The sequence below is a fragment of the Salvelinus alpinus genome, chromosome 10 (assembly GCF_045679555.1).
Source record: "Salvelinus alpinus chromosome 10, SLU_Salpinus.1, whole genome shotgun sequence".
Taxonomy (NCBI): Eukaryota; Metazoa; Chordata; class Actinopteri; order Salmoniformes; family Salmonidae; genus Salvelinus; species Salvelinus alpinus.
Window position 1 is genome coordinate 41,965,233 of NC_092095.1, and position 26,786 is coordinate 41,992,018.

At 42.0% G+C, this 26,786-nt stretch overlaps 1 protein-coding gene across 3 annotated transcripts in view; it reads right to left on the reverse strand.

The window, feature by feature from the left end:
* LOC139532060 (supervillin-like) overlaps positions 1-9,714 on the reverse strand; it is a 124,898-nt gene extending 115,184 nt beyond the window's left edge. Inside the window, exon 1 of one of the 3 annotated variants that reach the window (XM_071329181.1) lies at positions 9,111-9,714. In XM_071329181.1, coding sequence (XP_071185282.1) covers positions 9,111-9,174 — 64 coding nt within the window. In that variant the 5' untranslated portion in view covers positions 9,175-9,714. The remainder of the gene's footprint in view (positions 1-9,110) is intronic. The other 2 variants (XM_071329182.1, XM_071329184.1) reach the window with 2 other exon arrangements.
* Positions 9,715-26,786: the final 17,072 nt, after the last annotated feature.

The following is a 26,786-nucleotide window of genomic DNA, read 5'->3' on the forward strand; positions in this document are numbered from 1 at the left end:
GATAGAATTTAGGTAAAACTGATTTAAGTTTACCTGCATTAAAGTCTCTGGCCACTAGGAGCGCCGGCCTCTGGGTGAGCAGTTTCCTGTTTTCTTATTTCCTTTTACAGCTGACTGAGTGCAGTCAGTGCCAGCGTTCATCTATGGTGGTAAATAAACAGCCATGAAAAGTATAGATGAAAACTATTGGCAAATAGTGTGGTCTACAGTTTATCATAAGATAATCTACTTTAGTCAAGCAAAATCTAGAGACTTCCTTAGATTTTGTGCACCAGCTGTTTACAAATATGCACAGACCGCCCCCCCCCCCTCGTGCTGTTCTATCTAGCCGGTGCAGCGTATATCCTGATAGCTGAATATCCATGACATCATTCAGCCACGATTCCGTGAAACTTAAGATGTTACAGTTTTTTATGTCCCGTTGGTAGGATATTCGCGATCGTACCTCGTCTAATTTATTGTCCAATGATTGTACGTTGGCAAGTAATATTGACGGTAACGGCAGCTTTCCCACTCGCCTTCTCTGGATCCTTACGAGGCACCCCGCTCTGTGTGCTCTGTACCTGCTTCTATTTCTCTTGCCAATAACGGGGATGTCGGCCTTGTCGGGTGTTCGCAGTATATCCTGTGCTTCCTGCTGGTTGAAGAAAAAATATTTGTCTAATCCGAGGTGAGTGATCGCTGTCCTGATATCCAGAAGCTCTTTTTGCCGTAAGATATGGTGGCAGAAACATTATGTACCAATTAAGTTTCAATTAATGCGAAAAACCCCACATAATAGCGCAATTGGTTAGGCGCCCATAAAACTGCTGCCATTTCTTCCAGGGCCATTTTAATCAATAAAAAAAAACACTTGTTTTCTTTCTCCAGGTACTAGGGCTGGACAAGGTAGTTAACCCACTGTTCCTCGGTAGGCCTTCATTGTAAATAAGAATTTGTTCTTAACTGACTTGTCTAGTTAAATAAAGGTTAAATAAAAATACACATACATATATGAACGTTCCCACAACATTGTGTCGTAGGTCTTATTCATTGGGTACCAAACGGTAGAAAACAGATTGAAACAAGGAAGGACTACCTGAACTTACTCAATACTTGTTTTCCTTTTCCGGGTACTAGGGCTGGACTAACTGACCGAGTCTCTCAGGGAAACAGAGAGACAAAACATGTTTCCACTTTGCCCCCCCGCCTTTGAGTTCAGCCCTATCAAAACCCCCAAATCCCCTTAAACCCCCCGAAACCATCCATTCCAGATCTGTTAGTCCATATTAAGGATGTTTGAATTGATGTTTCAAATCCCCCTACTTTGGGAAAACATCATTTGAGATCAAAGAAAAGAACAGAAAGAGGGGGATTATTTAGAACAGTCCCTATGCCAGGATGTGTTTTGGTATGAGATGTTAGTATTATTTCAACTAGGGAAAGTTTTCGGTAAAAACATACTAGGTCAGGCCTTAAACATCCCCCTCATTATGTAGCCTACAGGTAATTTTACTAGCCGATAAAGTGACAGGGATAGATTAATATCAGAGAACGAAAACAACAATGTATTAATGTACACTTCTATTAATCTTCTCCATCAGTTGCTAGGTTTCCATTCAAATAGCGTCAGATTTTTATGCAAGTATTCTAGAATCCACGTATCCATAAGCCAAAATATGCGCAATTTCCACCAAACAGACTTGTTGCATATAAAAATCAGTGTGTGATGACAGTGCACACAAAATGTATTTTTTGCTTAAGTTTTCATGAATCAAATAAAAATTGAAAGTTGAATGTGTTTCCATTGCATTTTCAACTCTACTGATAGTTTTGTCACACAAACTGTGATGTTAAATAGCAAATGTGCCTGCTCTGGTTTTGGCACATGCGCTCCAGCCAACTGCTTGCAGATAGCCTACTGTAGTCTAGTCTACATGAAATTATTACTGAAAACAGCGAGAATATATTTATTTGTCAAACAGCAGTCAAGCAACGATCATCATGTCGCCAGAATAAGACAGACAATATTTATTGGAAAGGAGCATCAAGATCCCCATGCACTTTCACCACCCTGTGAAGTTCATCGTAACTTATTTAATCTGTAGCCTAATAAACTGCAAGGACCACACACACACACCATATTGTCACGTGACTTCAAGTTTACTTCGATGTAATGGTTATTATATAAATTTTTGCACATAAAGACATTTCCACCACCATTTCTAGCGTAATTAATTTTACAGACACAAAAATATCCTACCATGTCGAACGAACAAATTACCTGTCGGCATTTAAAAAAATATTACGAAACTTCCCGTTTCCATTATAGCTGTCATTATTATTTTTCATACGGTATGACTTTACGCACATAAAAACTGGATGGAAACACGGTTAATTATGTAGGCAAAACATTTTAACTTAATGGGACTGTATACTCCATTTTAAGAATATACAGTACTTATTGGTTCTTTACTGCACACCAGATCCACTGATGACGCAATCGCAATTGCACTCCACACTGCCCTTTCCCACCTGGACAAAAGGAACACCTATGTGAGAATACTGTTTGTTTACTACAGCTCAGCGTTCAACACCATATTTCCCACAAAGCTCATCACTAAGCTAAGAACCCCGGGACTAAACACCTCCCTCTGCAACTGGATCCTAGACTTCCTGTTGGACCACCTGGGGGCGGCAAGGGTAGGCAGCAATACATCTGCCACGCTGATCCTCAACATGGGGGCCTGCTTAGTCCCCTCTTGTACTCCCTGTTCACCCATGACTGTGTGGCCAAGCACGACTCCAACACCATCATTAAGTTTGCTGACGACAACGGTGGTAGGCTTGATCACAGACAACGATGAGAAAGCCTATAGTGAGGTGGTCAGAGACAACAACCTCTCCCTCAACGTGAGCAAGACACAGAAGCTGATTGTGGACTTCAGGAAAACGAAGGCCTAACCCCCCCCCCCCCATATTCACATAAACAGGCTGTAGTGGAGCGGGTCGAGCCCTTTAAATTCCTTGGTGTCCACATCAACAACAAAAATATCATGGTCCAAATGCACCAAGATGTGAAGAGGGCACAACAATGCCTATTCCCCCTCAGGAGACTGAAAAGATTTGTCATGGGTCCCCAGATCCTCAAAAACGTCTACAGCTGCACTGTCGAGAGCATCCTGACCAGTTGCATCACCGCCTGGTATGGCAACTGCTCGGCATCCGACTATGGCGCAACAGAGGGTAATGCATACGGCCCAGTACATCACTGGGGCCAAGCTCCTGCCATCCAAGACCTCTATACTAGGCGGTATGAGAGGAAGGCCACAGAAATTGACAGACTCCAGCCACCCAAGTCATAGACTGTTCTCTCTGCTACTGCAGGGCAAGCGGTGCCAGAGTGCACAGTCTAGGTCCACCCCCCGTTTTTTAACACTGCTGCTACTCGGTGTTTATTATCTATGCATAAATACTAATACTAAATAAACATTTTCTTCAAACTGCATTGTTGATTAAGGGCTTGTAAGTAAGCATTTCATGGTAAGGTCTACACCCGTTGTGCTCGGCGCATGTGACAAATTACATTTGATTTGACCACAGTTAACCTGGTCACTAATCTGCTTGTGCTGAAGCCAACTCCTATGGTCATTATCATGGCATGATAACGACCATAGGAATTGGCAAGACAGCGCACACAGGCTATAACACACTATCACTGCAGTGTAAAACCACATTTAGCTGTTGACATCCTAGTGTTAATATGGTGCTGGATGAGTCAACATGTTGTAGCCTACAGGGGGCATAGAAGGCCATCAGATACATGCCTGTGTTACTTTAAACAGCCTCAATGACAGCATGCAGGTTTAGAGCAGAGGAAACTTTAGCGAAATAATAGGAGGGTGCTTCAATACACTACACATTCCATACACACAGGCATAAAACCACTAAGATGATCACAGACGTCCCAAACCCTTTGATGTTAAAGATGTAATCTACAGGCCACTAGGGATGCTATACTGTTAAAAGAACACTATATGCACGTAGACAGAGCTATTAAAGTTGCCCTGCACTAGTAAAACATGGGGACGAACTGATTTCATGATTCAATGGAGTCTCATTGGCATACGCGCCCCCCCCCCCCCAGGTCTAAGCTGAGATATCAAAAGATCATAGCATAGACTTCTCATACCACTTTATGGGGCGGCAGGTAGCTTAGGGGTTAGAGCGTTAGGCCAGTAACCGAAAGGTTGCTGGATCGAATCCCTGAGCTGACAAGGTACAAATCTGTCGTTCTGCCCTTGAACAAGGCAGTTAACCCACTGTTCCCCGGTAGGCTGTCATTGTAAATAAGAATTTGTTCTTAACTGACTTGACTAGTTAAATATAAGGTTCAATTAAAAAAAATTTTTTTTTTTAATCAAATGTATGTGCTCAACTTCAATAGGTACAGTGCCTTCAGAAACTATTCACACCCCTTTACTTTCTCCACATTTTGTTGTCGTACAACCTGAAAATAAAATGTATTAAATTGAGATTATTTGGTCAAATGGTCTGTCTACACACACACCCTATAATGTCAAAGTGGAATTACATGTTTTATGAAATTTTTGCAAAGTCATAAAAAATGAAAAGCTGAAATGTCTCGAGGCAATAAGTATTCAACACGTTGTTATTGCAAGCCTAAATGAGTTCAGGAATACAAATCATTGTAAGGTCCATAAATCAAGCAGTACATTTCAAAAACAGATGCAATCACAAAGACCAGGGAGGTTTTCCAATGCCTCTCGAAGAAGGGCATCTATTGGATATAAAAATTAGACATTAATATCCCTTTGAGCATGGTGAAGTTATTAATTACACTTTGGGTGGTGTATCAATACACAGTCACTACAAAGACACAGGTGTCCTTCCTAACTCAGTTGCTGGAGAGGAATGAAACTGCTCATTGATTTAGCCATATTTCATTTTCAAAAAATTTGCTAAACATTTCTAAATACATGCTTCACTTTGTCATTATGGGGCAGTGTTTGTAGATGGGTAAAAACATTTTAATAAATGTTGAATTCAGGTTGCAATAAAATGTGGAATAAGTCAAGAGGTTTGAATACTTTCTGAAGGCACAGTAGATCTGATCCTGAATGCCGATTGGTTGAAACCGCATTAGACGTCATTTATTTCATGATAAACCTACTGTGTTTGACGGCGAAATGCCCGTTTACTGTTCTATAAGTAAGTTCTTTCTTGCTACAGGCTCTATACACTAATGCTAATACTTGAAGGCAATAATCCCACATTGGGCTTATTAAGTAAGTGTGTGCAGAAAATACTCACTCCATTCAAGAGCATATGTCCCTGCTGAGATGGGATTACCCTGAGCAGAACAGCCCGCGATTAGAGAGCGCCCAAAAGGAAATGTCACTAAAATAACAGCAGGATCACTTACATTACAACTCCGACTACCCCCCCTTCTACCACAGTTTGTGTGTTGAAAATGCCTAACCACTTGTATAATCTCTCGCATGCACTTCAAACATGCACACATACCCCACCAGACACGCCACTATGGGTTTCATCACGGAACCCAACACAAAAACTGATTCAATGCATCGCTCAGTTATGTATAGAGCCATGTCATCGTGAAATGCTCTGCCACAAGAGGTTACTCAGATAAAAAGCAAGTCTAGCTTAAATTTTTTTTTTTTTTTTTAAACATTGCATCAGTGCCTCTCCTCCTAAAGATCTAATTTAACTGTACTGTATATAATAATATGAATATATATCTATGAATTGTGTGTAAACAGTATTGTTGTTGTCTCTTGGTGTCTTTCCAATATACATTACCAATCAAAATTTCAAGGGTTTTTCTTTATTTTTACTATTTTCTAAAGTGTAGAATAATAGTGAAGACATCAAAACTATGGAATCATGTACTAACCAAAACAAAGTGTTAAACAAATCAAAATATATTTTATATTTGAGATTCTTCAAAGTAGTCACCCTTTGCCTCAATGACAGCTTTGCACACTCTTAGCATTCTCTTAACCAGCTTCATGAGGTAGTCACTTGGAAAGCATTTCAATTAACAGGTGTGCCTTGTTAAAAGATCACTTGTGGAATTTTGTTCCTTCTTAATGCATTTCAGCCAATCAGCTGTGTTGAGACAAGGTAGGGTTGGTCTACAGAAGATAGCCCTATTTGGCAAAAGACAAAGTCCATATTATGGCAAAAACATGCCAATTAAGGAAAGAGAAACGAGAATCCATCATTACTTTAAGATATGAATGTCAGTCAATACGGAAAATGTCAAGAACTTTGAAAGTTTCTTTAAGTGCAGTCGTAAAAACCTCCACAGGAAAGGAAGACCCAGAGTTACCTCTGCTGCAGAGGACAAGTTTATTAGAGTTAACTGTACCTCAGATTGCAGCCCAAATAAATGCTTCAGAGTTCAAGTAAATGACACATCTCAACATCAACTGTTCAGACGAGACTGTGCGAATCAGGACTTCATGGTTGAATTGCTGCAAAGGAACCACTTCTAAAAAGATACCAAAAATAAGAAGAGACCTGTTTGGGCCAAGAAACACAAGCAATGGACATTAGACTGGTGGAAATCTGTCCTTTGGTCTGATGAATCCAAATGTGAGATTTTTGGTTCCAACCGCCATGTTTTTGAGACGCAGTGTAGTGGAACGGATGATCTCCGCAAGTGTGGTTCCCACTGTGAAGTATGGAGGAGGTGGTGTGATGGTGTGTGGGTGTGTGGGTGCTTTGCTGGTGACACTGTCGGTGATTTATTTACAATTCAAGGCACACTTAACCAGCATCGCTACCATAGATCGCTACCATACATTCTTTATTACCCCTTTCCTCCCCAATTTTGTGGTATCCAATTTGGTAGTTAAAGTGTTGTCTCATCGCTGCAACTCCCGTACGGACTCGGGAGAGGCGAAGGTCAAGAGACAAAACACACATCCAGGCTGTGTAAGGGCTATTTGACCAAGGAGATTGATGGAGTGCTGCATTAGACGACCTGGCCTCCACAAATCACCCGACCTCAACCCAATTGAGATGGTTTGGGATGAGTTGGACCGCAGAGCGAAGGAAAAGCAGCCAGCAAGTGCCCAGCATATGTGGGAACTCCTTCATGAACGTTGGAAAAGCATTCTAGGTGAAGCTGGTTGAGAGAATGCCAAGCATGTGCAAAGCAGGACATTCATAAAGTATTCAGAACCCTGGCTTTTTCCACATTTTCTTATGTTACAGCCCTGTTCTAAAATGGATTGGGGAAGAAAAAAAATTCCCTCAATCTACACACAATACCCCATAATGTCAACGCAAAAACAGGTTAAGAATTTTTTGCACATTTCTTAAAAACAGAAAACTGAAATATTACATTTACATTCAGACCCTTTACATCACTACTTTGTTTTAGCACCTTTTGGCAGTGACTACAGCCTCGAGTCTTCTTGGATATGACACTACGAGCTTGGCACACCTATATATGGGGAGTTTGTCCCATTCTTCTATGCAGATCCTCTCAAGCTATGTCAGGTTGGATGGGGTGCGTGGCTGCACAGCTATTTTCAGGTCTCTCCAGAGATGTTCGATCGGGTTCAAGTCCGGGCTCTGGCTGGGCCACTCAAGGACATTCAGAGACTTGTCTCGAAGTCACCCCTGCGTTGTCTTGGCTGTGTGCATAGGGTCCTTGTCCTGTTGGAATGTGAACCCTCATCCCAGTCTGAGGTCCTGAGCGCTCTGGAGCAGGTTTTTACTTATGTAAATAAGGTCTATGTTTTTATTTGTATAAATTTGCTACATTTTCTAAAAACCTGTTTTGCTTTGTCATTATGGGGTATTGTATGTAGACTGATGAGGGGGAGAATTATTTACAAAAGTTAAAATAAAGACATGAGTAGGTATCCAAACTTTTGACTGGTACTGTAGAACATTTATTTAGAATTTAATGTAATATCTTATATTGCTCGTCTACTAATGTTCTGTACATTGTCATGTATTTGTACGTTATTTGTGGACTCGAGGAAGAGTATCTGTTGCATGTGCAGTAGCTCATGGGGTTCCTAATAAAATAAAAACCCACACCCAAACCCACAGGCACCCACCTGCCCTGACCTCCCTCAGGTTCTGCTACAAGAGACAAGGTAGTCAAAGGAGGATGTGACATGAGACTTATAGAGTAAAGAGATAAAATGAGGGAGAGGTTTAGTTTATTCAGAAAACCAAGGAGGGGTAAGTCAGGTGAGACTGAGCCAACTAAAGACTTAAACCCCTCCCTACAAACAGAGGACTACTATAAGCCAATAATAGACAATCAATCAAGACAACGAACAGCTAACAAAGCCTAGTCTTATTCCATTAGCAAGAGCATTGCATGTGTAGCCATTGTGGAATCGTTAGTTGTGTGCCAGTAGTAAACGGCTGATCAAATGACTGATGGCTAAGTACATGGAGTGTACTGGAGACTCTGGGCACAGTTATGTGTGGTCAATGTGCTGTAACAACCTGAACCACAAACACAAAATCACCCACCAGACCAAAATGGCATGCTATTTCCTACATAGTGTATTAATTTTGACCAGAGTCCTATGGGCCGGGTCAAAAGTAGTGCACTAGGTAAGGAAAAAAGTGTGCCATTTGGGATGCAACCCCTCCTACTGGGTTTGAATGGCTGGGAACCCATCCTGGGATACCACCAGGAACATATGTTGTGAATTCTCAGCCAGTTAACCAAGCAGAACCCCCATTCAACACTCTGGAAGCATTATTGAGAGGGTGAGAATGGTATACAGCTATGAGAATGAGAAACGTCGGCTACACAAGCACACACACACAAACAGTGTCTGTCACACACACACATAATATGCCTTAACATAACTCTCCAAAATAAACCTCAGACAAAGTAGAGCCCAGAAATAGCTCTCCCTCCTCCTGCAATCGGTGAGTCCCTCATCTCGGCTGCTACGTCCTTGGAGGCTACAGCTGCAGACAGCGCAAGGAAAGCTGGAAACTAGGGCAGTTAAAAGAGCCAGTGTTGCCTCACTATCCTCAGCCCCAGCCCACAATCCCAACCCTATCTTCAGCCCTATCCTCAGTCCCAGCCTCTCTCTTACCTTGGCCGCAGAACTTGACATGGCTCAGGTAGTTTGAGATCCATGGGTTTGCGCTCCGATACATTTTTGCAAGACCAGGTAGGTACAGCGGACAGATTGAAATAAAAAGAGAGCTGGAGAGAAAAAGTGAGAAGTGCTGAGGTCCAACCCACAGGCAGGCAACTGACTGCAAGGTGATGCAGAGAAACAAACGCAGGCAGTAAGTGCCCCGGGACGAGCAGAGAGAGAGAGAGAGAAGGGAGGGAGTCAGGTAGCATACGAGAGAGGGACAGAAAGACAGGAGAGGGAGGGAGATGAGCAGGAGTAGTAGTACGTAGTAGCGTCGGCAGTGTAGCGTTTGAGTGGAGCTTTGAGGCTGTGGCTACGACGCTAGGCTGAGTCTCTTGACAGCTCCCCTCTAGTCTCCTCCAGCACTAACGCTAATAGCTAACTGGCTAACTAGACAGGTTGCAGGCATGCAGGGAGACAGGGGCTAACTAAAGCTGCTCAGTGCCTGCTAATCTGATTACAGCCAAGAAATTAGCTAGTCTAGGCCCCATCGCTACACTACAGATTGGACCTGAGAGGCTGGACATCCCTCTCCTACAGAAACTCAGAGATAGAGGTGAAAATATAGGGAGAGAGGAAGGAGAGCGAGAGAGAGAAAGGTGTAGTCAGGAAGTACGAAGAGTGTGCTGCTGTGTTCCCTTGGCCTAGTGACAAGACAGCAGTGGGATGCTACAGAGCGAGAGAAGAGAGAGAAAGAGAACGGGAAATGAGCTGCGATGGAGCTCAGATCATGTGATTGTCTGTCTGACTAATCGTATCATTATGGTAAATACTCTAGCAATCCATCCCCAGAGCAGGCAAAAGAGGAGCAGTGTGGGAGGGAAAATGTTGATTTCTAGTCTGACAGCTTCTCACACACACACACACTCACATAGGGAGACCACATAAAGTGAATGAGATTGAGAAGGGTACATGTTCAGACGTGCAGAATCACACAATAACTGATAGTGTACACACACAGAGAGACAAAAACAATTACTTTGATTTCTCAGCCAAGAAATTAATGTGATGTGTCCAAACACATCCTACTTGAACCCAGGTGTGATGTGGAGTGTTCTTAAGGAGAGGATGAAAGACATTTAATCAGTTTATTAGAGGTGGCAGGTTTGCTAACTGCCTGCTACTCAGCACACTGTCCCTCTAATCACTCTGACATCAATGCAAATGTATTCGAAAATCTAATCAAATACTTCATGAGAGCCCATGAGCTCATGTTGCGCAACATTTCAATAGGCTGTGCAATTGCGCGAGAAAAACAGTGATGGCATCTACTGAAAAGAGGAAGATCAGCTTTCTCTATAGGCTAGGCCTACTATATAACATTTTTTACTTTCCTAATATTAAGCACATTGCTTATATTTACAACAGGAGTATAGCCTACCTGGCTGGCGTGAAAATAAACCAAGGGAAAAAGCGTCCTCCATTCGCTATTTAAGAGCAAACTGTTGATGACATTTTCCCAGCTGCCCCTGTTGTTTCGATACAGGTGCATAATAATGGTCTTTTTTAAATCGAAACAAATTTCACACATATATTATTTAGTATATGGAAAGACAAGATGAAATCAACAATATTATGATGGGTGGCAATATTAGCCTGTCACTTGTGAATGATGCCCGGCATAAGAAACAACGCCTTTTTTGTTAACTTTTTTGAATCATAGTCGCACACCTCATGTAGCCTAGCCCATATGCCTATAGTGGCCAAATAATGTCTTAAAATGAAGCACATGAATCCGCTTTACAAGGGGTGTAGAGCCTAACTGGCATACATAAGCAGCGTGTGAGTTAAGTTTGGGGAAGATCATTTTTCACCATAAAAAAAGCACCTTTATAATAAAAGCATTACATGCATATTTGCATTTGCAGTCACTTTTGATAAATGGTGTTTTCCGCTAATGGAGCCTACTACCATGGGCGCATTGCTGTGTTTATAATGTGAAGAAATAGCCTAATAGTTTAACAACATTTTAACTTAAAACGTTCTGATCTGTTGCATCAGCCACATTGCGTAAAACGTTTTTTTGATGCTAGTGGTTGTATTAATTTGGGATCTATCGCATCCCACAACTGTCCCAGATTATGTTTGGAATTTTTATTTCTCGCACAGAATAGGTCGACCTTTGTACTATGGGGGATAGTAAATTGACATAGGCTAGTGCTTTTGCTGTTCGTTAGGCCTACTCATCTTGTTGGCTGACGAAAAGTAAATATGGACAGTTACGATATCTTCAATGTGCACCTCGGAATTGGATAAGGACGTACGCAGTTGCGTCCCCCGATGTGTCTCTCTTCACTTGTAGCCTGTGAGAAAGACCCAATCAGGTGATGGAGCGCGCAGCACTCAGCGAGAAGGGCACACCGGCCATTGGCCGCAAAAGGCATGGATTTTTTAGGGTGCATTACGGCCACACAAAGGGGATGCCGGCTTGAAATTCTAGGCATTGTCAAGTGCTTGTCAAATTGTGAATGAGAGACTGATGTGTACACCCTGCGCAAAAAAACAAAGCAAATTTCACGCCTTTCAAGCGACTTTTTTCAAATCATCATTAGTTGCATCATGCAGCCTTTCAATGTATTAAAAATCAAAAAACATATAGCCCAACAGTAATAACTCTAAAGTAAACATATAGGAATACCTATTTCTTTGTTAACCGCTCAAAACAGAATAGCCGTATGTGCAAATCTTGTCTGCTAAATGAACTAGTGTAACCCACAGTCATATGGCATAGCCAGATGAGGACCTAACATAAGGACAACTCAGAGTATGCTATTCTGTTCTTCTGAAATATACTACATTTTCTTCTTATCATGCTTCTTTAGCCTAAAATAAATAATGGATTTATTGTGAAGATGAAGGCTATATTACATGGACTTAGACTTCTTAAAATGTAGACGTACCAAAGGCCAGCATCAGTGGAAGCCAGGAGATGCTAAATGTGTTTATGCTAATTAACAGTCAATTACCGTGAGACCGACAGTTATTTGCTTGACAATCACCGGCTGATGAAATGTTGTGATCGCCACAGCCCTAGGCCGCATGCACACCAGACACACTTCAGACCTCGCAAGTCACACCGTGGGTGAGACAGACAGCTATACGTTTGTCTGTAGTCTACATGCTAGGCTAGTAACCATATCAACCTCAGTAAAAGTTGCCAGCTGACCCGACCTGCTTAACTTGTACTGTAAACCCATTTATTTTCAAGTATGTAGCTAGGTGAATTGCATACCAATGAGACATGGAAATGGCTAAAGAGAAACATCTACTGTAGCCTACACCATACCAAAGCAGAGAGAAACTACACATTTTCTTGAAAAGGGAAACATTTCAGCTCTACTGTCTCTAGTGGCAGCAGGACGCCGCAGCAGCTCAGCCATAAAATAACCATAAGCACCCCAGGCCGAAACAGCAGTGTTCTCACTGACACTTAACATTCATCCCATATAGACTGACGAGGAGTTGAAGAGGACTGGGGTCTGTCACTGGAGAAATGCAGTATGGAGTCTGTGGAGAGGCCTGGGAAGAAACAGACATTGGCCATGCTCTGGTGTTCATGCCTCTACTGCTGGCTCCAGACCTGGGTTCTAATAGTACTGTTTATTTTCCGATATTTGAGTGTTTGATTGAGCCGGTCTAGTGTCCCAAATGGGGCCGGGTTTGTACTTCTGAAACTATTCCATCGGTCCCATTCTCCCAGATAACCTCATTCAAGTGCAGCCAAATCATTTTAACGAAAACAAAATACTACTTGAACCCAGGTGTGGTTGGGTCACACAGAGGGACTTGGTGGGGCTAACAGCCTAACAGAGAACAGGAGAACAGAGCCTTCTGAACCACCTTTATCGTGGAAAACTATCACCATCTGACGCATACCAGACCTGCAGACTAACGTCCTTATTATTATCATCAGTCCCAGCTTCCACCCCCCATCCCCAGCCCCATCTGCTCGATGGGCACAGTCAAAGCCTTGGGAAAAAAATGCATCTGTACATGATTTACTCACCTCGTTTTAGGATGACATCAGGACTTGAAATGACTTGGTGGTGAAGCCCATCATTAAATATGACGACCCTACCGTGCCAAAGGATGGGCAGGTAGATTCAGGCTCTGCTAGAACACATGCTAGAACACAAAGTCTGAGCCCTGTTCATGTACTGTAGCTAGCTCTGTGATTACCAATGTAGTTCAGAATCACAGAGAGAGTTAACTAGCCCAGTCCCAGATCTGTTTGTGCTGTGTAGCCAACATAACAATGACTGACCATACGAATTGGCAAGACAGCACAAAACAGATCAAGCTTATAAGTTCAAAATGCGGACACGCGCATGTTCATGTGTAATTACACGCCTTACAGTCAAACCTTGATGCTCCGCATTAGGAGGGATTACAGGTCATTCAAGCCAAAAGGTTACCCAATATGGCAACCGCATCCCAAAACAAATCTTCAAGGTAAACCACTAGAACACAATGTTAGTCTATGTAGGCCTAACTTCAGTACCTGTACTGACAAAGATCAAAATGCCATGTTTTAAAAAATATATGATTGACTCGATTCCAGTACTAAGAGTATGCTGCTCTGTTCCCTTGGCCCAGTGACAAGGCAGCAGTGGGATGCTACACACACACACAGAGAGAGAGATAGAGATTGTAATACTAAACAAATGTCAGTAATTTGACATGTACACAGAAGTTCGCTCTTAGGCAATCCAAGCAAATCGCTTTTTGTGGGGGATCTTGAAGAGAAACAGGCCATCGATGAGACATCAGCGCCCCGTATCCACAAAGCATCTCAGAAAAGGTCATAGGAATCCTGTTCTAACCTGTTTTAAGACAACAACAAAATCCCAGATCAGAGTAGGTTTTAGGATGATGTTACGACACTGACCAGACAAAGTCTGAGCCAGGAGTAAAATCAACTGAAAAAAAGTGGACCTATGCGAGTAATCACAACGGTTGGAGGTACCGCAAAGGAAAGCGATGGCGCTCATTGACATGGTTGAAAATGGGGAATAATCCAACCGCAAGCTGTGCACGCTTCAGAGAACCACAATGAATGTAACTGTACATCAAATGTTGCAATGGTAAACCGTTTTATAATCATTTTCACCTGGAAATCACTTTGCCTACTCTTAACTCTTGGCTAATATGATGGCATGCATTACCTTTTTTTTTTACCAATTCGGATGGTTGTTAAAAGTGGAATTGGTACAATTAAAAGGATACAATACAAAAGGGATAACTTGAAATAACACGTAGGTTAACTAAATAACCGAAAGGAAAAATGTGATTATTTACCAGCCTGTGGTTATAAGTATTTAGGCATATCTATTTATGGATTGATCATATAGAAACATTCCTGCAACAATTCCAAAGCAATTGTATGTGGCGCAGCGACCACCGACTCACTGCCTTTTTTTCTATTATCAAGACACCTGCTGGTAAACTCCTAACTGGTTAGAACAGCTCATGAGTTGTCTTACATATCTGTCAACAAGGTGGGACTCACGACTAAAGAGAGTAAGCGTAAAATGTCTATTCTCAGCACTTTTTCTACAATTTTCTACTCTGAGATGTTTTATGGATACAGACCCAGGTCATCATAACAGCACATGTACGCCTGTCCACGCCTCCCCGCCAACCATGCACAATACTGATGACTCGGTATCACATTAATTCAACATAGAAGACTTGTATTATTGCATACGGTGAAACCGGTGATTTGTATACAAACACTTCAAAAGAGATCCAGCGACAGTGTGCCACTTTAAATGACCCCTGCCGTTTCAAGCCCGGTGATGAAGTGTGTGCATGCTTGGGTGTGTGTGAAATCCTGGAAGTTTACACGGTTCGTTAAATCATTTGTAGTGTAGAAGGAAAACTTTAGCAGGTTTGTCTCAAACTCTGGACCCAGGCCTCTCAGAAATAGTCCAGCTATACTGGTTTCTCCCACAGGAAAAATATCCCTCTCTTCTGGCAAGTTAGCAAATGGAGGGGACCAGCACGTGTGGCCCTACAGACCGATAGCAGGGCTCAGGCCTTAAATTAATACAGGGGGTAGAAAATGAAAGGTAAAGATATTCAGATAATCACACTCATGCTTGTACAGAACTGGGATGGAGGGAGGCCATTGTTTTATAGAGGACATACGGTAGAGATAAGGTACAAGGCAACACTGATGACTTCAAAGTACACCTTCAACCCGACAGTTGAGACTGTGTCCCAAATGGCACCCTATTCCCCATGTACAGTAGGTAACTACTTTTGAGCAGGACCCATATGTCTCTGTTCAAAATCTATGCACTACATGGGGAATAGAGCGCCATTTGGGACACACACACAATGGGGAAGTATTTGGGACTGATACATTTCCTCAGACAGCTCTGAAAGGACCACGGGTCCACGTTTACTTTATCGTTTTCCTGTTATAAACGGTCCTTTGACAGTTAGAGAGTTGCACAAGGTCAGACATGCTCCCTTCATAATACACACTCAGACGCATGCATGCTGACACAGCGTGGATGGTAGGTTGACCTTGTTTGTAGCCTGCTCACTGTTCTATCTACACTAATAAGGCGAGGTGTTGCCCAAGTGGCTGGGCATGTACCTTCACTGTTTACTGGCTGGTACCCAGGCGTGGTCTGGCCTTACCCAGACCATCTCTATAGGGTCCATGGCCAGTCACAATACCCAGGTATCAGTCCAAAAGACCAGACCATGGCAATGTCCAAGACAGTGCACGCGAACGTAAACATTTCCAAAAAGACCACGGCCTCTACTTACTGTACCCAAGCCTGGTCTTCAACATAACTGACACAAATAGGAGGACCAAGATAACGTCGTCCCAACACCATCATTGGAACACACACAGCTAGCCATGCCCTGTTGCCTCCCCCCTGACAGGCTAACTCAAAATAAACCAGATAAAAGTGTGCCTAATGGGCTCAATGGCTCAAGGCGGAACGCTCTCTGAAGAGCACCATCGACTACTACCCCCACAGTGGTGGTCAATAGCATGCAGCTTGAGAGTTGAAACCTGACATGAGATTTTAATTTGCTGTACACCCTGAGAGAAATGTGCACACAGGTACACAGACATTTCCACAGAGAAAAACACAGAACACACAAACAGAAGTCCACTTGTGATATTGGCAGCTCTATCAAGTGAGATACAACAGTCAGTACCAGAATACTTCACTGATCCAATTTGCCAAAGTATTCCATGTGTTATTCCCATTATGTTCCATTCTCACCACACCATCTTCCCGGGAACTGTCATCCCGTTGTTTAGTGTATTGGAAGAGCTGGGACTAGGAGAGATGTCGATACTGGAAACACTTAGTATCTCTTTTCCATCCACTGAAGGGCCAGAACAGTCAACAGAACACAAGGTAAGCCAGCGGGTAGGAGACTGTTCCCTTGGCATACCAAACCAACTGTAGCACCAGAAGATGCTGCTGTTAAAGATAGAACACCTATTCCCAGAGACTGGAAACTCAATTAACAAAAAGGAGTGGACCAAGGGTGGATGCCAAAGGTAAACAGTAATACAGTCTTGCTACCAGTAACTGACCACGTTTAATGAACCTTTGACAGGTTATTTTGGCACTATTTACTCAGCTCTCTTCCTACACGGGGAAAAGGACATGGCCATAACCAGCCTAATTCAATAGGAGGTATGGCACAAACAGTCAAGACCAGTTTAAATGGAACACTCAAATGAAAAATGTTCCCAAATTCCAGTCCCCTTGTGTCCTGACCATTGTCTTCATGTACCACTGTGAATCTGACCTGTCAACAGGTTCCATACCCAACACCTGGCAGATAGGCCTTATTGCTTAACTATCAGCTGAGGGGGTGTGGTATATGGCCAATATACCATAGCTAAGGTCTGGTCTTTTAGCACGACGCAACGCGGAGTGCTTGGATACAGCCCTTAGCAGTGGTATATTGGTCATATACCACAAACCCCAGAGGTGCTTATTGCTATTATAAACAGTTTACCAACTAAATAAGAGCAGTAAAAATACATGTTTTGTCATACCTGTGGTATATTGTCTGATATGCCACAGCTGTCAGCCAATCAGCATTGAGGGCTCGAACCATCCAGTTTCTAATCTACAATATACCCAGCTTTCTGCCGAACAGCCCACCAAGACCAATAGTCCTGGCCCCGGTTTCTCGATAGCGATGGAACGTAGGCTTACGAGTGTTTTAACGATGCATCTTTACTACAACGGCTGAAGATGTAACATGTGTTTCTCAAAACAACACAGAGAGAACGTTTGCTAAGTGCGTCGTTGAGGCACGTGTCGATACTGATAGGATCGAAAGAAAAGCGGCGCTGCTCTCGGATCAGCGTTCTCGCTTTCAAAAATGACCCTTAACGTTAGAATTATACCACAATACTGACAACAGATCAGCTCCTAGAGAGATTAAATCGCACATGCTTACAAATATTGAGATGGCTTATAATACTTACCCTATAATAAATGTACTAAATTAAGATTTGGCACATCATTGCACCCATTACACATTGTGAAATATATTGAGGCAAAAATTAGACCAGCGTACAGCTAAATAAAACTCAATTGAATAAACATGAAATTGATTTCAAATCATTGAAATATAGGTCTATGTAGCATGCACTCTATTTTTCTTTTAATAGTCATCTCTGTTTTCATATGAAGCATCTTTACATCCTTCACTTGTTCGTAACAATTGCAGACATTGGCAACTTTGTATTTGTAGTCACATTCTTTCTGAAGTTATAGGCGGTCACAGAAAGACCGATAAAGATCTTGAATTTGTGTTTAGCGGAGATCTTCTGTGTATTAACATGTGACGGAAGGGCAAAAAAGCATCTAACATGCGTTTTCTAGTACAACTTTAATAACAACGGTTTTGGGAAACAGCTCGTTGATTTAACGATGCTACTATGAAGGTTCTAACGATGAACCTTAAGATGCTTTGGGAAACTGGGCCCTGGACCTCTCCCTCCTCATCCTCTCCAGAATGAATCCTTTCCCAAACCTGAGCAGCTGGTGGAACTAAGAAAAAAAACTCAAGTTGAGACAAACCTACTCATTCAAGGGTTTTTCTTTGTTTTTACTATTTTCTACATTGTAGAATAATAGTGAAGACATCAAAACTGTGAAATAACACATATTGAATAATGTAGTAACCAAAAGTGTTAAACAAATCAAAATATATTTATAATTTGAGATTCTTCAAAGTCGTCGCCCTTTGCCTTGATGACAGCTTTGCACACACTTGGCATTCTCGCAAGAATGGTCAACCACCGAAAGGACATCCAGCCAACTTGACAACCGTGGGAAGCATTGGAGTCAAAATTGACCAGCATCCCTGTGGAACGCTTTCTACACCTCGTAGAGTCCATTCCCTGACAAATAGAGACTATTCCGCAAAAGGGGGTGCAACTCAATATTAGGAAGGTGTTCCTAATGTTTTGTCCACTCAATGTACATACACATACAGGTTCTTGGAGGCGCGCCACCCTGGGCGCCCGGGGAGCTGTTGTTGTAGGGGGCTAAGGTGCCTTGCTCAAGGGCACAACGGCAGGCAATGGAATCTAGGATTTGACATCAGCAACCCTACGGTTGCCAGCTCACCTCCCGCCAGATGTTTCCTGTCGGACCCGGGATTGGAACTGGTAAACCTCCGGTTGCTGGCTCGCATCTCTAAACTCTAGGCTCTCTATTGGAATGTGTGATGACAAAGATATCCCCAAGCTAAAATGAAAAGATGGTCAACAACATGAGACATGTGAAGTTGAAGTACTTCTGTCTACAGCGTGGTGATAAAGCTTGTTTATCCTGCATTATCAGATTGTATGGACTCCTTAATATGGGAGAGGTATGTGTTTCTCTGGGTAGCATTGAGATGTTATGGAGAGTGTCATGTCAGCACTTACTGCAGTGAAAGAAGGGCTTTATTGCAATCTTGCTAGCAAAACATATCACACACACATAAATACACACACACATACACACACACATATATATAAATACAGACACACACATACAGTTGAAGTCGGAAGTTTACATACACTTAGGTTGGAGTCATTAAAACTCGTTTTTCAACCACTCCACAAATTTCTTGTTAACAAACTATAGTTTTGGCAAATCTACTTTGTGAATGACACATTTTTACAACAATCGTTTACAGACAGATTATTTCACTTAATCACAATTCCAGTGGGTCAGAAGTTTACATACACTAAGTTGACTGTGCCTTTAAACAGCTTGGAAAATTCCAGAAAATTATGTCATGGCTTTAAGAGCTTCTGATAGGCTAATTGACATCATTTGAGTCAATTGGAGGTGTACCTGTACCTTAAGGACAACAAAGTCAAGGTATTGGAGTGACCATCACAAAGCCCTGACCTCAATCCTAAAGAAAATGTGTGGACAGAACTGAAAAAGCGTGTGCGAGCAAGGAGGCCTACAAACCTGACTCAGTTACACCAGCACTGTCAGGAGGAATGGGCCAAAATTCACCCAACTTATTGTGGGAAGCTTGTGGAAGGCTACCCGAAACATTTTATCCAAGTTCAACAATTTAAAGGCAATGATACCAAATACTAATTGAGTGTATGTAAACTTCTGACTTGCTGGGAATGTGATGAAAGAAATAAAAGCTCAAATAAATCAGTCTCTCTACTATTATTCTAAAATAAAGTGGTGATCCTACCTGACCTAAGAAAGGGAATATCAGGAATTGTGAAAAACTGAGTTTACATGTATTTGGCTAAGGTGTATGTAAACTTCCGACTTCAACTGTATGTATGTATGTAGTCGTGGCCAAAAGTTTTGAGAATGACACAAATATTAATTTCCGCAAAGTTTGCTGCTTCAGTGTCTTTATATATTTTTGTCAGATGTTACTATGGAATACTGAAGTATAATTACAAGCATTTCATAAGTGTAAAAAGCTTTTATTGACAATTACATGAAGTTGATGCAAAGAGTCAATATTTGCAGTGTTGACCCTTCTTTTTCAAGACCTCTGCAATCCGCCCTGGCATGCTGTCAATTAACTTCTGGGCCACATCCTGACTGATGGCAGCCCATTCTTGCATAATCAATGCTTGGAGTGTCAGAATTTGTGGGTTTTTGTTTGTCCACCCGCCTCTTGAGGATTGACCACAAGTTCTCAATGGGATTAAGGTCTGGGGAGTTTCCTGGCCATGGACCCAAAATATCGATGTTTTGTTCCCCGAGCCACTTAGTTATACGCTACCGTCCCACCTGCCCATAAGAAGTTAATGAAGCTGCCAGTTGAGGACTTGTGAGGCATCGGTTTCTCAAATTAGACACTAATGTACTTGTCCTCTTGCTCAGTTGTGCACCGGGGCCTCCCACTCTTTCTATTCTAGTTAGAGCCAGTGTGCGCTGTTCTGTGAAGAGAGTACTACACAGAGTTGTAAGAAATTTTTAGTTTCTTGGCAATTTCTCGCATGAAATAGCCTTCATTTCTCAGAACAAGAGAAGACTGACGAGTTTCAGAATAAAGTCCTTTGTTTCTGGCCATTTTGAGCCTGTAATCGAACCCACAAATGCTGATGCTCCAAATACTCAACTTGTCTAAAGAAGGACAGTTTTATTACTTCTTTAAATCAGGACAACAGTTTTCAGCTGTGCTAACATAATTGCAAAAGGGTTTTCTAATGATCAATTAGCCTTTTAAAATTATAAACTTGAATTAGCTAACAACGTGCCATTGGAATACAGGAGTGATGGTTGCTGATAATGTACGCCCATGTAGATATTCCTTTAAAAAATCTGCCCTTTCCAGCTACAATAGTCATTTACAAATTTAATAATGTCTACACTATTTCTGATCAATTTGATGTCACTTTAATGGGCAATGTTTTTTGCTTCTCTTTCAAAAACAAGGACATCTAAGTGACCCCAAAAATTTTAACAGTAGTGTATATATATACACACAGTGGCTTGCAAAAGTATTCACCCCCTTGGCATTTTTCCTATTTTCTTGCCTTACAACCTGGAATTAAAATAGATTTTTGGGGGGTTTGTATCATTTGATTTACACAACATGCCTACCACTTTGAAGATGCAAAATATTTTTTTATTGTGACACAAACAAGAAATAGGACAAAAAAAAACAGAAAACTTGAGCGTACATAACTATACACCCCCCCCCCCCCCCTCAAAGTCAATACTTTGTAGAGCCACCTTTTGCATCAATTACAGCTGCAATTCTAGCAGCTTCGCACATCTAGCCACTGGGATTTTTGCCCATTCTTCAAGTTGGATGGGTTCCGCTAGTGTACAGCAATCTTTAAGTCATACCATAGATTCTGGGCTTTGACTAGGCCATTCCAAGAGATTTAAATGTTTCCCCTTAAACCACTTGAGTGTTGCTTTAGCAGTATTCTTAGGGCCATTGTCCTGCTGGAAGGTGAACCTCTGTCCCAGTCTCAAATCTCTGGAAGACTGAAACAGGTTTCCCCTCAAGAATTTCCCTGTATTTAGTACCATCCAACATTACTTCAATTCTGACCAGTTTCCCAGTCCCTGCCGACGAAAAACAACCCCACAGCATGATGCTGCCACCACCATGATGCCAACACCACCATACACACCATGGTGTTCTCGGGTGATGAGAGGTGTTGTGTTTGCTCCAGACATAGCGTTTTCCTTGATGCCCAAATAGCTAAATTTTAATCTCATCTGACCAGAGTACCTTCTTCCATATGTTTGGGGAGTCTCCCACATGCCTTTAGGCGAACACCAAACGTATTTGCAAATTTTTTTCTTTAAGCAATGGCTTTTTCTGGCCACTCTTCTGTAAAGCCCAGCTCTGTGGCTTAAAGTGGTCCTATGAACAGATATTCCAATCTCCACTATGGAGCTTTGCAGCTTCTTCAGGGTCAACTTTGGTCTCTTTGTTGCCTCTATGATTAATGCTCTCCTTGCCTGGTCCGTGAGTTTTGGAGGGCGGCCCTCTCTTGGCAGGTTTGTTGTGGTGCAATAATCTTTCCATTTTTTAATAATAGATTTAATGGTGCTCCGTGGGATGTTCAAAGTTACGGATATGTTTTTTATAACCCAACCCAGATCTGTACTTCTCCACAACTTTGTCCCCGGCCTGTTTGGAGAGATCCTTGGTCTTCATGGTGCCGTTTGCTTAGTGGTGTTGCAGACTCTGGGGCCTTTCAGAACAAGTGTGTGTATATACATTTAGTGGCTTCATAGCAAAGGGGATGAATACATATGCATGCACCACTTTTCCATTAAATGTTTTTTTAAACAATTTTTTTTTTTTTCATTTCACTTCACCAATTTGGACAATTTTATGTATGTCCAATTTAAATTACAGGTTGTAATGCAACAAAATAGGAAAAATGCCAAGGGGGATGAATACTTTTGCAAGGCGCTGTACACACAGTATCAGTCAAAAGTTTGGACACACCTACTCATTCAAGGGTTTTTCTTTATTTTTACTATTTTCTACATTGTAGAATAATAGTGAAGACATCAAAACTATGAAATAACACATGGAATAATGTAGTAACCCCGATTTTAAATGAAATATTTAATATTTGAGATTCTTCAAAGTAGCCACCCTTTGCCTTGACAGCTTTGCACACTCTTGGCATTCTCTCAATCAGCTTCATGAGGTAGTCATCTGGAATGCATTTCAATTAACAGGTGTGTTGTCTTAAAAGTTAATTTGTGGAATTTCTTTCCTTCTTAATGCGTTTGAGCCAGTCAGTCAGTTGTGTTGTGACAAGGTAGGGGTGGTATACAGAAGATGGTCTTTTGCCAAATAAGGCTGAGTCCATATTATGGCAAGAACAGCTCAAATAAGCAGATAAACGACAGTCCATCATTACTTTAAGACATTAAGGTCAGTCAATACTTTTCAAGTTTCTTCAAGTGCAGTCGCAAAAACCATCAAGCGCTATGATGAAACTGGCTCTTATGAGGACCGCCACAGGAAAGGAAGACCCAGAGTTGCCTCTGCTGCAGAGGATATCAGGGCGCTTTGCTGGTGACACTATCAGGGATTTATTTAGAATTCAAGGCACACTTAACCAGCATGGCTACCATAGCATTCGGAAGCAATACGGCATCCCATCTGGCTTGTGCTTAGTGGGACTATCAATAGTTTTTCAACAGGACAATGACTCAAAACACACCTTCAGACTGTGTAAGGGCTATTTCACTAAGAAAGAGAGTGATGAGTGCTTCACATTCCAGCTTCACCTGGAATGCTTTTCCAACAGTCTTGAAAGAGTTCCCACATATGCGAAGCACTTGTTGGCTGCTTTTCCTTCACTCTTCGGTCCGACTCGTCCCAAACAATCTCAATTTGATTGAGGTCGGGGGATTGTGGAGGCCAGGTCATCTGATGCAGCACTCCATCACTGTCCTTCTTGATAAAATAGCCCTTACACAGCCTGGAGGTGTGTTGGGTTATTGTCCTGTTGAAAAACCAATGATAGTGGGACTAAGCCCAAACCAAATGGGATGGCGTATCACTACAGAATGCTGTGGTAGCCATGATTCCATATGTGTTATTTCATAGTTTTGAGGTCTTCACTATTATTCTACAATGTAGAAAATCGTCAAATAAAGAAAAACCCTGAGGTGTTCTAAAACTTTTGACCGGTAGTTTATATATAAAATACTGTATAAATAAAGAGCTATACTGGTCAACAGAAAGTGCACAACTTTCCTTTTAAATCAGACAATAGAGTTTTCCCAATTCAAAGCTCAACTATATCTGTGCATATCATCTATTACTAAGAGGTGCTCAGACTGTCACAGAGGAATCAAGGTCCTGGGCTGGGTTAGGTTAGTTGCTGATCAGCTCCAAGTCAAACAGGCAGGTTCTGGTAGGGAATTGGGAATGTTCAGCATGAACCGGAATGGGTACTATAAACCAGTTCACTTCCAATAGATAAAGATTGGGCCTGCTAGCGATCAAATTGATAAGAGCTATCCAGCCAACTATCAACTCAATTCACCTGTGTACTCTAAACACTGCATTCTTTTTGACTTTGGGCAAAGGGTAAAGTCCACAAAATGCAGTCCACTGTTTGCCGCAGATTATAGTTTTGGAAACAGAAAACTGTATGGAGATCAAATGTTTAATAGATGAGATTATTAGCAGAATTACAGCCAAAATCCATGTCTTTCCATCTTCTCCCACTGACGGCCACTGGGCTTGCTCTCATTTCCATACTTGTTAGTGAATGGAAACACCAACCGGATGCTTCACATTTATACATCCGATTAAATATCTGGCTCATTGTTCTGTGTCCATGCCTTGCGCATGACGTTCACATTACAGTACATCAAGAGCAGCCAAACACCTTGTCACCTCACTAACAGAGGAGAAGAGGCGTAAAATGATCATCCCACTGTCATCGTGTCTATATTTACTCTATGAGAACTAAGTGTGAGTGGACGGTTCAAACAAAGAATGGGATGAAACTGACCGAGAGCAACTGACCACGACTAAAACTCAATGAGGACGGCTGTTCTGTCTTCTCTGGACTCACGCTAGGACAATACACCCATTAAATGAATGTTGACCGTTATAGGTTCAAATCCCTGGAAAAGTACTCAATAAGTCAGCAAGCAACACAGAGCCTAAATAGTCACCAGGACACACAAAGCTGAACTGACCCCATCACCTGCCACTCAGACGTTCTCATCAAACAGTACCCTCTGGTGTTCACCGACAGGTACTGACTGAGAATCCCCCTTTATTTAGCCAACGGCTGGCTCAACAATAAAATGAATTAACTGTATTTCAAAAAAAAATATGTTTTTATTGATTTGTTTATCTTTGTGCTACAAACGTAAACCCTGAAGCTGATTTATGTTCTGTCAGTTGGTTGGGAAATGGGGTCCTGGGCATGAGGCCAGAGCTTTGAGGTTGTTCAGCACAGAGGCAAGACGCATCGCTTTGTGCTTTCTCTCAGTGGGTTAGCAACGGTTAGCTTAGAAGACAGAGGAGACTTACTCACAGGCTAATTAGCTGAGGGGAAACATTAGCACTTTCGTAGCCAACCAAAACGTATGCCCGGTGTACACTACACGACTTTCAAAATCGTAACGTCGCTGAGCGCCTCACATTAAACTAACACTCTTTCCTGTGGTTATTTTTGACAACGTAAATGGTGCGCACACTAAACGTTCTGGCACAGGCAGGGTGTCACTAGGGTTGAATAATTTGGTCACTTTCCCCCCCCATAACTTAGCCTACTGTTCTGACTTGTTGGTGCACGTGTAGCCTATAGCCTGTTTTAGAGAAATGTAATTGAATATTGTAAGAGCTTTCATTGACTGCTTATATAACCCCTTTATTTATCCTATGCTTCTAACTTGGTGTACAGGGAGAATACTGTAAGAACGGCCCATGTTCTGAATTCTGTCAATGTACATTTCAAAAGTGTTGAACAAGTAGTTATATTGACTACGTCCGTCCTACAGTAGCTCGCTCATTAAGGTCTTAATTGAAATAACGGATTGCCTCTTTGCGCTTGTAGTTCCCTTATGCCATAGTTTGTACATCTCAGTTGTCAGTAGAAACCATATTTGCCTAAGCAAGTCAGCCATATCAGCTATGTTACTTTAAATAAAGCAGTACATGAGGCTGAGAACTGTTTTGCTGCCAGACAAGGCTCCGCTGATAGCCATGTGTAGCGATGGTAAGAATTCACTCATGGTGCTGAAAAGACAGCTCTGCTGTAGGGACAGCTTTATGTAGGCCCTAACAGTATGTGGGCACCGTTATAGTGCAATTAATGTATTTTTTAGTGGTATTGCCGGCAAGTATCTAAAAAGTAGATTTTTTTTGCCCCACCAAGATTTACATGCTAAAATCACCACTGTGGGTCTGAATAGGTCTGCCTGCCCGCTCTCTTGGCTGCTGTATTTAACATTAGGCAAACAAGAACTTGCATCCCTCTTGGAATAGTCTATTGGTATAAGAAATGCAAGAGCCAAAAATGTCTACCTAACTACTCTAGTCTAGCTTTGCATGCATGGGACTCCAATAGCTAAGGAGCATGTTTTAAGGAGAGGCCAGCAGACCACAGGTGCATGCGTACTGTGCAAGAGACAGAGTCTATCAATTATAAGCTTATTATGAATAACCCATCATTCATTAGCTAAATATAAGGCTAATACTGCATTGATTGTATTACCCGAAAGAGGTAGGCTAGGATACATAGAGATGTATATACACTGAACAAAAATAAAACGCAACACGGAACAATTTAAACGATTTTACTGAGGTACAGTTCATAAGGAAATCATTCAAATTAAGTATTCATTAGGCCCTAATCTATGGATTTCACATGACTGGACAGGGGCGCAGCCATGGGTTGGCATAGGCCCACCCAATGAGAATGAGTTTATCCCCACAAAAGGGCTTTATTACAGACAGAAATACTCCTCAGTTTCATCATCACCTGTCCGGGTGGCTGGTCTTTGGAGATTCACGCAGGTGAAGAAGCCGGCTGTGGAGGTCCTGCGCTGGCGTGGTTACACGTGGTCTGCTTGTGTAAGGCCGATTGGACGTACTGCCAAATTCTCTAAAATGACGGCGGTGGCTTATGGTAGA